General features: G+C 41.5%; 2 protein-coding genes across 9 annotated transcripts in view; both read left to right on the forward strand.

Moving 5' to 3' along the window:
• col4a6 (collagen, type IV, alpha 6) overlaps positions 1–6458 on the forward strand; it is a 39319-nt gene extending 32861 nt beyond the window's left edge. For all 6 annotated transcript variants that reach the window (XM_015020502.1, XM_015020506.1, XM_015020501.1 and 3 more), the window contains 10 exons: positions 294–413; positions 498–614; positions 689–850; positions 961–1059; positions 1165–1311; positions 2145–2261; positions 2641–2832; positions 3067–3238; positions 3340–3454; positions 4033–6458. In XM_015020502.1, coding sequence (XP_014875988.1) covers positions 294–413; positions 498–614; positions 689–850; positions 961–1059; positions 1165–1311; positions 2145–2261; positions 2641–2832; positions 3067–3238; positions 3340–3454; positions 4033–4293 — 1502 coding nt within the window. In that variant the 3' untranslated portion in view covers positions 4294–6458. The remainder of the gene's footprint in view (positions 1–293; positions 414–497; positions 615–688; positions 851–960; positions 1060–1164; positions 1312–2144; positions 2262–2640; positions 2833–3066; positions 3239–3339; positions 3455–4032) is intronic.
• Positions 6459–6949: 491 nt separating this feature from the next.
• Positions 6950–13102, forward strand: part of ankrd46b (ankyrin repeat domain 46b) — a 23962-nt gene continuing 17809 nt past the window's right edge. For all 3 annotated transcript variants that reach the window (XR_001422624.1, XR_001422625.1, XM_015020511.1), the window contains exons 1-3: positions 6950–7057; positions 8975–9317; positions 12694–12852. Coding sequence is in view for 1 of the 3 variants with exons in the window: in XM_015020511.1 (XP_014875997.1) it covers positions 9007–9317; positions 12694–12852 (470 nt within the window). In the remaining 2 variants the exon portion in view is untranslated. The remainder of the gene's footprint in view (positions 7058–8974; positions 9318–12693; positions 12853–13102) is intronic.

Genomic DNA, 13102 nt, shown 5'->3' on the forward strand with positions numbered 1-13102 from the left:
GGGGCAATTTATTTTTCGGCAAAATTGATCATTGTATATATATATATATATATATATATATATATATATATATTTTTTTTTTTTTGTATTTTATTTTAAGTGTTTATCACATTTTACTTGACGTGACTGTGACTCTGTTTTTATTTCCTGTCAACTATTTATGTAATGGAGCAAAATACTGCAAATTCTTACAGGAATATTGAATTAAATTACAGGTAAAACTCTGCAAATCAGCAGTGAAACTGCTAAACGCTGCACGTTGCAAACATGACACGTGATCCGTCTCCATCCAGGTACAACAATAGGGGGAGACCCAGGCCCCCGCGGTGCGCCGGGACAGAAAGGAGAGAGAGGTGTTTCCTTCCCTGGACAACCAGGCTTCCCTGGACCAAAGGGACAGAGAGGAGATTTGGGTGAGTTTCAGATCAGAAAAAAATCCAAAAAGGCAACCAAATGTAAGACAAAGTATGAACGCTGGCTTTCGTTTTGGACATCAGGAACTTTTGGACGTCCAGGGTTCCCTGGACGTCCCGGACCTCCTGGTCCAAGTACTTCATCAAACTTCCCAGGGCCAGTGGGAGACCCCGGACTTCCTGGATTGGATGGAGAATACGGTAACCACAGCTTCTTAATCTAGTTGCCTTGCTCTCTATGCTTAATCTCATGACATTCTCTTTTCCGTTCCCAGGTTTCCAGGGCCCTCCCGGTCCTCCCGGGCCACCGGGTCCCGGCACAGCACAAGGAGACACAGGAGACCCAGGGCTCCCAGGGTTCCCTGGAATCCCCGGCCCAAAGGGAGAAACAGGAAGTCCTGGAGGCCCCGGATTCCCAGGCTTCCCTGGCTTAAAAGGTGAAGAGTGGCTGGAAGCTGCTGCCCGCTCCTCCAGTACAACCGCATTTGTTGCCTTCCCTTCACAAAACACAGCCTTAAATCTACAAACAAGCGGTTTTGCTTTTCAGGAGCTCCGGGTGACAACGGGCTAGCCGGTGCTCCAGGTGTGAAAGGATTGCCCGGCGAGCCCGGATTCTTCGGATTCAAAGGGCGTCGAGGATCACCGGGTGAGAGCGGGAGCACCGTTCGGTTCCTGATGATGTTCCCCTCTCTCATCTTCATCATCTCTGCTCATCCATTCATTTATTTTGCTCTCCCTTCCTTCTTTTCAGGGCGACCTGGACGTAAGGGTGCTCCCGGAATCCCAGGGCCGTACATACCGCCCCCTGCACCTATTGGAGAGCCTGGTTTACCCGGCAACAAAGGACAACTCGGTCGTCTCGGAGAGCCCGGCCAGCCTGGTCTCTCTGGACGTCCAGGTCAGTGGTGGCCACACAGTGTCAGATCATTTCTTTGTTGTTTGCTTCCAATCTTTAACACATTACCCAGACGAAGTGCTCGATTGTCGTCTTCAACCAGCGGAGGGCGTGCTTCTGCTAGCCCTCTAATAGCACAGCTAATTTTTCATTTAGCTCTTTTGCTAACTTTGAAAAGCGCATTTAGCTTCTCCTAAATGGAATCGTCCAGATAAATTCTAAAGCGCTAATTTACTTGGCCGTTTTGTAAACTTTCAATTGATGCAGTGCAGCAAATGGCGTTTATTCTATACCCATAATGCATCGCTGCAAAACTCTCTGTGGCACAACATTACATAGTTTGATGTGTGTAATGACAAATTTGGACCTGGGAGGGTCATATGCTGTTGCAGTACATGTTGTGTCATTGACATATTACTGGTGTCAACTTTAGTAGAAATTGATGTGCTTATTAAGTTTGTACAGCATTTTGGTGTTAGCACAGCTAATACATGGGGTTAGTTCTTTAGGGTTAGCATAGCTAACATTTCAGCTGGTGGTGCCCATCACCGTTCTCTGCAGCTTGGTTTTTGTACATCTTAAACAAATGAAATATAATTTCCTGCTTGTTAACCTTCGAGAGACATGAAGGTAACAGACCTTTTACGGCTTCATGTCTGTTACTCTTACATTAAGGCCTGTGAAATGCCCGACTATTATTGGTGCAAATCCAATAATAATAATTGCATAGCACTGTAATTGAGTATTTGTGGCAAAATTGAGCAACTGAATCACATTTAAAAGGAATCTGAAAATATGTACTTTTGTGATGAATGGTAATTATTCCTCTGCCGCAGGTCTAAAGGGTCGCCCCGGCGCTGCGGGTGAGCTCGGCAGGACTGGACCGCCCGGTTTTCCTGGGCCGGTTGGGGATCCGGGCATCCCTGGATTCCCAGGGATCACTGGAGATCAAGGTCAGTTTGTTTGTTTTTGTTACATTGATATTGACTTGCAGACTTACTTGCTAAATACAATTTAACACCCTTTTTCTAAAAATGTTTTTTTCTTGATATGATTTGCTCTTTTTTTTCTTTTGAGAGGCCTACAATAAAAACACCAAAGACTCAAATGCAGCAAAACATCTGATGAAATAATATCTAATGCCAAAATAAATGAAACTGATGAGGCAAAATATGAAACGGATTCCAAATTACAGTAATTTTGAGTGCGATATATTTATACTTTTTTTTCTTTGCAGGATCTTTTGACTCTTTTCCCACATATAAAACACAAGATTACATGTGCATAGAAGAGAAACCCTCACTACCATCTGGTCACGTTTCTCTCTCTCAGGTTTTCCCGGAGCCATCGGTCGTCCCGGTATTCCCGGAGGCGCCGGCCGCAGCATCGGCATCGGCTACACTCTGGTGAAGCACAGCCAGACTACCAATGTCCCCATGTGTCCCCAAGGCATGGCCCAACTGTGGGAAGGATACAGCCTGCTGTACGTGGAGGGACAGGAGAAGGCACACAACCAAGACCTTGGTGTGTAAATCCTCGATTTCCCACTAAAACGTTGCAGCTCCACTACAAACTCCTCTTCATTCATGTTCCTAAATCTATTGGGTGTAATAGATTAAACATTGTGAGGTTTTAAAACCTGAATGATCTCTGGATCTTGTTTCAACAAATCTCGATTCTTCCGGACTGGTGCGTTGATGCGCCAGTTTTGTCGCCACCAACCTGTTAACTTTGTGGGACCCCTCCGCGCCTCTCCAGGTCAGCCGGGTTCGTGCCTCCCCAGGTTCAACACCATCCCCTTCCTCTACTGCAACCCATCTGAGACCTGCTACTACGCGAGCCGCAACGACAAATCCTTCTGGCTCTCCACGACCGCGCCCATCCCCATGATGCCTGTGGCCGAGGAGCAGATCCGGCCTTACGTCAGCAGGTGCTGTGCTCTACCAGAGCTCATGTGTGGTTCAACAGACGCATGGCGTTTATCGAGCATTCACCGTTTTTTTTTTTGTTTGTTTTGTCCGAACCATCCAGGTGTTCAGTGTGCGAGGCTCCATCTCAGGCAGTGGCGGTCCACAGTCAGGACCTAACCATCCCTACCTGCCCACGCGGCTGGAGGAGTCTTTGGATCGGGTATTCCTTCCTCATGGTGGGTCATTAACTGCAAACAATCAGGTGCTGTTCCTCACCAATGCATCTACTACTCCATTTTCCCCTCATTCATAAACAAGACACAGAGATACTTAAACTCCTCCATGTTGGGTGGGATCTCACCCCTGACTTGGACTAGGTGCTCTATCCTTTTCTGGTTCAAGATCATGGTGTCAGATTTGGAGGCATTGATCCTCATGCAAGCAGCAAAAGCCATAGATCATGACCTGATGAAGCCAGTAGGATCACATCATTTGCAAAGAGCAGAGAGGTGATCCTAAGGCCACCAAAACAAATCCCCTCAACACCATAAAGGTTATGAACAGAATCGGTGACAAACGGCAACCTTACTCTCATCATAAACGATCCAGATTTATATATTTAGTGCATGTAATCCATGATTGTGTTGTGTATGTTAGTAATGATATCAAAGATACATTCCCTAATTGCTTATAGACGATGTAGACTCTATCATCAACAGCTAAAGCCTCAGTCTGAATGTCGGAGGCTAAACACAAACTTTTATGCTTTCAGCTGGTTTTGCTTATAGCTGTCTGTCTCTTTTTCCCGCCACAGCACACGGCAGCCGGCGCCGAGGGCGGCGGTCAGTCCCTGATGTCTCCCGGCTCTTGCCTGGAAGACTTCCGAGCGACCCCGTTCATCGAGTGCAACGGCGCCAGGGGCACCTGCCACTACTTCGCCAACAAGTACAGCTTCTGGCTCACCACAGTCGACCCCCGGCTGGAGTTTGGCGCGCCGACGCAGCAGGAGACCCTGAAGGGCGGTCAGGAACGCTCCAGGGTCAGCCGCTGCCAAGTCTGCAGCAAGATCTTGTAGCTGTCAAACAGAGCAGAGAGAGGAAGAAACGCCAGGACTAGCACTTGATGGAGAACAAGAACATGTGATTGACTTGAAAAGAAGAAGCTGTCTTTTCCATTTTATCCCCTTTAGGAGCCGCAGGCTCATCGACAAAAGACGCTGGAGGGAGGATGTGGATAGAGAAGAACGCCGGAGGGATTTCTAACCTCTGGACTTACACTGACAATGGTGCTATTGTTGATGTTTATGTTTATCTTTTGTCTGAATTCACGGTGTTTGGTTAGAATCATTCTCTGCTACCTCGAAGAGAGCCACCTCTTTAGCTAGCTAAGCACACACCCACGGAGGGACGACCCCTTCACACGTCTCAGCTCAGACGCATGCCCTCACTGTAATTTATAGGCGCCATAGCGAATAGTTTTACTCTCTCCACTGAACTGTCGGTTTGTGCCCCGTTCATAGCTTTCAGGAAGACGTGACCCACAAAAACATGCTGGCGAGTTAGCATGTGCTGCAATACACAGCTAAAATGTTAGCTGGTGAGATTTGTTTGAGGGTGTGGATATTTAATATTAGACGTTTTCATTTTAATTCATGTTCTACCAAGTTTTTTTTCCACTTTGTAAAACTTTAAACTTTTAGTTTTTGTTTAATTTGATTTGCAGTATGACAAAAAGAAATTCAAAAATTTTAATTTTTAAAGCTGGATGCCCTAAATAGAAGGTCTGCAATTAACAGTTATCACCATCGGATCTTCATGTTAGGTGTTATTTCTGCTTATGGTAGATTTTATAGAATTACAACTAATGCACTGAGTTTTCTCACTAATGCACTCAAAACTCATATGCTAACATGCTAGCATGTTGCCTCGCTAACATGGTAAAGCATGTTAGCTAAAGCCATCTGAACAAGACAACGCCACGATCTTTACAGAATAAAGAATTGAGCCTTCCTACTTGTCTTTAGTGATATCTACAATTGATAAAGGAATATCCATTGCATTACAATTTTAATGTAATCCAGACAGAATAGGTTCTGAGCTAATTTCTTCCCTCCCCTTTTTGTACAGAGAAACAAATAGCAAATCAGTTTCTTTTTGTATGTACTTAAGTATACTCATGAATTTTAATATAAATAAAAAAAATACTCAAATATTTTGTATAATTTAATTAAATTTTCTGAGGTCTTAATATTTCACCCTATTTCAATTTGTTTAGGTTTCTATTCCCATCTGAACCAGTTGACCTACTTATGAAATATGAGATTTGGACTCCTGATCAAACCAAAGCATCTCTAAGTGAAACCTGCTGGAGGGTTTTATTTATTAGTCATTTTGTTCTCAAAACAACTTGGAACTACAAAGGCACAAAATACAGAATATATCAGTAAGTCCACGTAACATTTTTCAACACATCACAATCACTTTTTGGTGTCAACTTGTGTTGAGCAGAGTCGTTATTTAATAAGCTGAAATATTTAAGATCACTGTGTTCAAAGTGGTTTTGGCGAAAGGAATAGTCTTAAAGAAGCACCATTATTTGTGAATTATTTTCTTAACTGAAACAAAAGCAAATCAGCACTTTTTCCCTCTAAGTGACACAAACTGAGAGTCCGCAAGAGTTTTAGATCAGAACAAACGACTGACGGTGCACCGACGTGAATCCAGACGGGTCACAAGCCCAGCGAAGTGGGTCAGTCTCAGCTTTTCATTGCGTTGTGACCAAACTGTTACTTTTACAAAGCGTCTTCGGTGTTATGTTTTTTTGACAAACACAACCTTTTTCTCTTATTCTTCCAGCAGCATTTCCAAAAAACGAAAATGTTTTAAACTCTATTAGCTCTATTGTTTTTTCTTTGCCTTCGTGCTGTTTTTTCATATAAAAAAAAAAAAGAAAATGTCGAATGTTCTGCTCACGTAGCCACTATGACCACTTCATCTAGCGTGTCTCTCGTCTGGTAGCTCTGACACTTCACCTTTATTCTGCGGTTTTCATTAGCATTTGCTATTTTTGTAATCTAGATTGTAATTATTTTGTACCTGTGTCATAATACAACCTCCTGGTGTCATTTACTGACGATGGAGGTGATGAGAATATGATGTTCTGTACATTTATGGAAAAATGCTTCTAGGAGTTTTTTGTTTGTTGTAATCACATGACTATTAAACAGTTGTTTGACCCTCATGTCCCATTCAGCATCATGTTTTAAGTGACTGAAGCAGAATAAAAGTAATGTGGTTTTTCCTCAAAGAGGATCCAGAACAACAAAAAGAGGCAATTACTGGTGTATTAATGTAAATTGTATTATTTGGCCTCACATATTTCCGAATAAATTTTTAAAAAATGTCTCAGACATACATCATTATTCTTGTTGTTGTTGGCACTGCTGGAAGAACTGTGGATTTAAAGTTAAAACCAAAACTACTTCACCTCTACCTTTACATTTATACGTTTTTACTTTGATGTAATTCAGATCACGTTAGCCTTATATGAGAAAAAGTCACAACTCCCCGTGGTTAAGTTAACATTAAAAAAATCCGAAAAATATAATCGCATTATTACTATATAATAATAAGGTAATTCTTGAAATTCATCAAAACTTGTACAATCCATGCATAAAAATATCGCATACGCCAGGAAGAGTTCGTTATCCAGAACAGTAGATGGCGACAACGTGTTGATCTTCTGTGTTACTAAAAAGAAACGAAACACAGCTAGCAACGTTAGCTTGAAGAGCTGCGACGTCCAGTTTTTTTTCTACTAATTTGGAAACCTATAAACAGGTCAGTTGCAATACAGACAGTGTACAAATAGTCTAAATGACCATTATATTCGTGTATGTGTTTGCAAAGCTATAGGACGACGTATTATTGGCTTTATGGCGATTCGTTGTTAGCTTCCAGCTTAAATTAGCTTCGCAAGCTATATTTTTTGGGGGAGCAGACTGGTGTCCTCCACTTAATGTTATTGTAGGGCATGAGTACAAACATAAAATAGAAATAACATAGAAGGAGTAATTGTAATTCCAAGCCGACACATATTCCGCCTTTGTTAATGTTTTTGCTAAACAGTTAGCTTCAGTCAAGTAGCCTAGCTATGCACTCTTTAACCAAAAACATTACACATATTTTCACCAGCAGAGTTTTAAACAATATAAATGTGTTGTTTTTTAAAAAAAAACCTCACCGCATTTAATAGTTTGTCAGCTTTATACAAAAACGCGTAAAAACTACTTATATCAGCTAGTAGCATATAAGGAAGGGTACAAAGCTAAATCCAAGTATTAGTTTAAGTGTAATAAATAGCCTATCTCCGGTGCTAAAGAGGGCAAAAATAATGTCAATTCAGCCAAATTGCGCCTTTGCTTTTGGGAAAATCCTCGTGTGTGTCACAGCTTTTCTGGGTTACCTTTACAGCCCACACGGGGTTGTATGTAACACAGGAACCACAACGGCTGAGGGCTTGCTCTCTGACTTTGCAACTCGCCACTTTTAGGACGTTAAAATTTAACAAAAAACTGCGTCTAACATTGTTCCTTAGCATGTGACGCAATGTTTTACCTATTTCTTATAATTGAAAGTGTTTTAATATCTGCATTCCACCAGTTAGCTAACTAATAACTTTGCAAAAGTTCACAGGAAAAACACAGACGTAAATATCCTCTGGATTTCTACATCCACGACATTCATAAAAAGGCCCGATTTGCAAGAATCTAGACAGATCTTTTTGTTTATTTATAATTGAAATGACCACAGTTAGTATTGTTCCACTCTCAGCCAGACGGTGACTGTGTCACATGAAAAGATAAGGCTGTGTGTGCTGAGGGCGAGGGGGAGCGGAAGATTATAACAGGGAGTCCCCAAGAGTCCCAAACTGGTTTGATGCACCTGGATCCAATGATGGTTCATTACAGGCCTAAGAGGAACATTGACAAGCTGAAAAGGTTGTTACTACCAGCAGGGAGAGAACTAGAACGTGCAGGATGCCGGCCTTAGAGGACCGACTTTGGACACCCCTGCTCTACACACATCGTATAACGGGGGCGGTAAACAGGGAGGAATCAGGTCTCTATCTATCTATCTATCTATCTATCTATCTATCTATCTATCTATCTATCTATCTATCTATCTATCTATCTATCTCTCTCTCTCCCTCTCTCTCTCTCTCACACACACACAAACTGTGAAGTCGCGGTTCCGACAGCAAAAATACTGTCGTGGTCCAACCATCACGCTACCCAATTCAGCAATGCTTATTTTCCCCCAAACCCTGACAAAACGCAAACAATTCGTCTTGCTGTTGGCTTCGAGGCAGATAAATTTTCCTCGAGGAATTTTAATAATCGAGGTACTCGAATCATTCAAGGAATCGTTTCAGCCCTAAGCTACATTAATATTATGTTCTGTTCTCTGGACATTCAAGCAGCTTTCATTGAAGTTCAGGGGGGAAAACAGCTCATTTTAAAGAATTTGACGTTTAATTCTTATTTAAATTACATAAAAACTGTTTTTAGTCGCATTTGAAAAGCTAATACAACTTTTATAGCAGTTATTCCATGTTTTACTTTATTCTGTTTTACTTCTGACAAGTTTTTTAGTTTTTCTAACGCATTTCACTAATCCTAAGTGTCCTATACAAATCCGTTCAGTGCATATAGCACTGAATAGACGCTAATTTAAACGTCCACTTTGCGATTTCAGGTACGCTGGAATTTTCTGACACTCACTCGGACATGTCCTATGTCTTCATCAATGACTCGTCGCAGACCAGCGTGCCTCTGCTGCAGGCCTGCATCGACGGCGACCTCCCGTTCGCCAAGAGGCTCCTGGAGACCGGCTGCGACCCCAACATCCGCGACAACCGCGGTCGCACCGGCCTCCACCTAGCCGCCGCCCGTGGCAACGTGGAGATATGCCGCCTGCTGCACAAGTTTGGCGCCGACCTTCTGGCAACGGATTACCAAGGGAACACGGCGTTGCACTTGTGCGGCCACGTGGATACCATACAGTTCCTGGTGTCCAACGGATTAAAGATCGATATCTGGTGAGAATGTAGCAGTTATGTCCATCTTTGTATTTGTCGGGGTCTGCCTTTGTTTTCCAGTGCCAACTTCAATCATTGCCCTATCTTGTTGTTCTGTTTGCAAGATGTTACCCATAGCAGAGGCTTTGAATATTGAAACTGCAGCTGAGTTGCAACATAAATGAGGAACCATCCCAGGTTCGATTCCCGACCTTTGCTGCATGTCTTCTCTCTCTCTTTATTTGCTTTCCTCACTTAGCACTTTCAAAGGTTAAATAAAAGAAATAATAATAAAAAAATAAATAAAAAAGGTCACCAGAGCCAAAAGAAACTTAAAAAAAAAAGAAGTGAAAGTTTTTGCTGCCGTCATGCAGTAATGAAGAGATCTTCATTACTGGAGCTATTTTAACTTAAGACACTATATAGCACTTCTAGAGAACATTTTTTTTATAAACAGTGCAAAAAGCGCACTCTGTTTATAAAGTGCACTTTTTGCACTTTATAAACTGTGGTTTAAAAGTGGTTTGGTCCTGCACAGCTGGGACTACTTAAGGCTGCAGTTTCTCCCTTTGGTTTTGGTCTTGGTGTTGTGTTCTGGAAGAAAACACTACCCAGCTGCAAAAAGTTCACAAATGTTGACAAAACGGCAAGTGTGCTGTTCATGCCACAGTGAGAGGATGATGACAGGAGGTGGTAAAAAGCCATGCCTTGTTACACGCAGCTGGTAATGTAGCACACAAACATGGGACTTTCCTAATACAAATCTAGACCTAGTGAGCTTATTTAGTACTCATTAAATTAAACTGCCAGTGGGACAGATTAGTTGATCATTATCAGCTAGCTTAATGCAGAGATCTTTTTTTCTGATACCTACAACTCATTAACCTCATCACGCTGTCAAAACCACATGATGCCTTTTACTTTATCTGAGAATTCTGGGATGCACTTGGACTGCATTAAAGATGTCTGTTAGATCAAGATAACTGTTAGACTATTAGTGTGAAGTTTTTGGTAGGATATTTTGTATGTAAATGTCAAACATTCCCACTCTGAAATTCCAATACCAGGTTATTTGGTTGGACTGTAACGTTGCCAATTCCCACAATGACCACATGTCTGTGGCGTCTAAAGCTCTTTGAGGTAGAGATGGATGTGAGACGATGGAAAAGATGCTTCAGGAAAACATTTCCTCCTTGTTTAGTGATAAAACAAACCCCATCCCGAACATCTTTAGCAAAAGTGACAGCTGTGGTTTCTCATATTTCAATTGGGTGGTTTCACTTTAGCTACACATTTGTCATGTGTAACCACAGCAGAGGCTTTAAGGATGTAAGTGTGGTTTTGTTTTTCAGTTTGAATGGCCTTGAGATCATCCCCTAAACCTGCGGGAACTTTGGAAATCCGACGGACTAGTTGGATTGTGTCATGTTATTTCTTGTAGAAGATGCAACAGAAAGTTGAGCAGTTTTGAGAAGCATGTCAAAACTGCTGTAATAAAGTAATAAACTGTAATAAAGCTTCATTGGTTTGTAATGGGATACAGAACGTAGCTGTACAGACACAAATGTCAGGCTCATGTCTGCATCTGGTTTGTCTGTTCCTTGTTTCCTGAGGCCATAAAAGTGGCCTGATTGAACCACGTTTAGTTTTCCCGTGGTAGAGTATGAAACCAGACACGTCTTGTTCTTACACAGACTGTGTGCTCAAGAAAGGCATGGCAAGTGTTTCACATTCTCAGATGAGGAACAACACTGGTGGTTCCTTTTATTTAAATAAAAGTGTTACATGACTCTACACACAGGTCCTTGTATGGAAACCTTTTCTTGTGCGTTGCTATGGCTTCAGGGGAAATACATCTGCTGAACTAAGTTCATGGGAGTGAAAGGATCGCTAATTTTATATTTACAAACTGGCACTTGCTCTTATCTAGCAGGCAGCTGTGACACAGATGACAGTCTTGCTTGGCTTGTTTTAAGAGAATAAAATCATTAACTTCTCTTGTATTGTATTCTCTTGTTCTCCCGGATTCAATGATGCCATGTGTGGAAATAAAAGCCACATAGAGACCACCGTCAGCGCTCCACGTCATACATTTTCAGAGTTTATTCCAACATTTAAAAGTATAAAATCACATTGACAACAGAGATACTTCAAACACACTAAAACAGACATTCATTTATCTGAGACAAGTAGAAAAGTAGGAAATAGAAAAACAGGAAAAAGGGCAAAAGAAAAACCACGTTTTTTGGAGATTGCCATGCGGCTGCAAATAGCAAATCTGATTGGTTCCTCTGGAGCCCATACTTTTATTCAAAAGGGTGTTTTCTTTGTTTTAATTTATGCGATTAAGGCGTGTTGTTTCCCTAGTACGGCTAGAACTAGTTTCAAATTACTAGGTTTGGGACATCCAAAGCAATTTTATTGCCTTCTGAGACCTGTTTAGTTTCAGGGCTACGGCGCTTCTCTATCTAGACAAGGGAGACCAAAGGTTATTTTTCAGCAAGGTCTTCTCATGCCAGTTTGAAATGTGATGTTACTCCTAATACCTGGTTGGAACAAAGCCTCTATTTTTTACCAGGGTTCAACCAAAAGGTAACCTGCCTTAGACCTATTTTATTCCCTCCTGGGCAAATTCAATACAGATCTGTGCAGTCATTTTAAATTGACATAAGGCCTGGTGCGCCAAGTTTTTCAGAACTTCTGCATCCTCTTAGATCAAAGCGCAGATTTTAAGAATAAAACACTTATAGAAAATATCTGAGCATTTTCAATATAAACACATTCATTTCTAAACATTTTCTAATTAATGTTATGCTAGTTTGATTATATTTAACTAACTGATATTACGTTTGGTCTAGATTAGAGACTCCATGTAGTTAATGTAAAACTACAATTTAGACTACTTCAAGTCATGTTAATTTTAATTAAATGGTATTCTATTAATTATATTGCACTTATTAAAAATATTATGTCTTGTTAGTTCGTTTTTCCTTAAGTTTCTCCCTGTGGGAGATAACTTGAGAAGTCTCCTCCACTGCCTGTGTGCCAGAGTTGATTTATGACATGGTTCCTTCCTGATTACAGACATTGCTAACTTAAAGGTTAAAACTTTTCTCAGCACTTGCTGTTCATCTTCATCTGCCATTGTTAATCTTCATAACTTCAGAATTATGAAGGTTATCTTCATGATTAGCCCTCATAGAAGATTAACAATCACCACAGAGGTTTAGTTGATGAATACTAAAGCTTTGTTTGGGTGTGTGTGTGCTGCTTGAGGAGCGTTTATTTGAGCAAACCCTCCTTGTGTTTTTGAGGGTGTGAGTTTGTGAATCAGTTCAAAGGTTCAGTTTTTCATCTCTCTCTTTTTTCCCCCTTTTTTCCTCGCTCTTCCTCACAGTAACCACAATGGTTCGACTCCTCTGGTGCTGGCAAAAAGACGTGGGGTCAACAAGGACGCCATTCGCCTGCTGGAGGGCCTGGAGGAGCAGGAAGTGAAGGGTTTCAACAGAGGGGCTCACTCCAAACTGGAGACCATGCAGATGGCAGACAGTGAGAGGTAGGGAGGAGTGGGGCCTTTAGGCTAGACTTGAAGGATGACATAATCTGGAAGTTACAGCTGCAGGGTCTAATTTGAGAATTTTCCCACATTTACCCTTCCACTCTCCTTTTCTTTTGTTTACAAAGCGCCAATATAAACCAAATAACCTTAGCTAATTTTAGTTGTAAGTAGAGATGTGCTGATCAGGTTTTTTCCTGCCGATTCCTATTCCGATCACATAATTATTATTTTTTTAATCATAAGCACT

Source organism: Poecilia latipinna, unplaced genomic scaffold (assembly GCF_001443285.1).
Source record: "Poecilia latipinna isolate Pla-1442-1.1 unplaced genomic scaffold, P_latipinna-1.0 Scaffold2596, whole genome shotgun sequence".
In the NCBI taxonomy this organism is placed as follows: domain Eukaryota; kingdom Metazoa; phylum Chordata; class Actinopteri; order Cyprinodontiformes; family Poeciliidae; genus Poecilia; species Poecilia latipinna.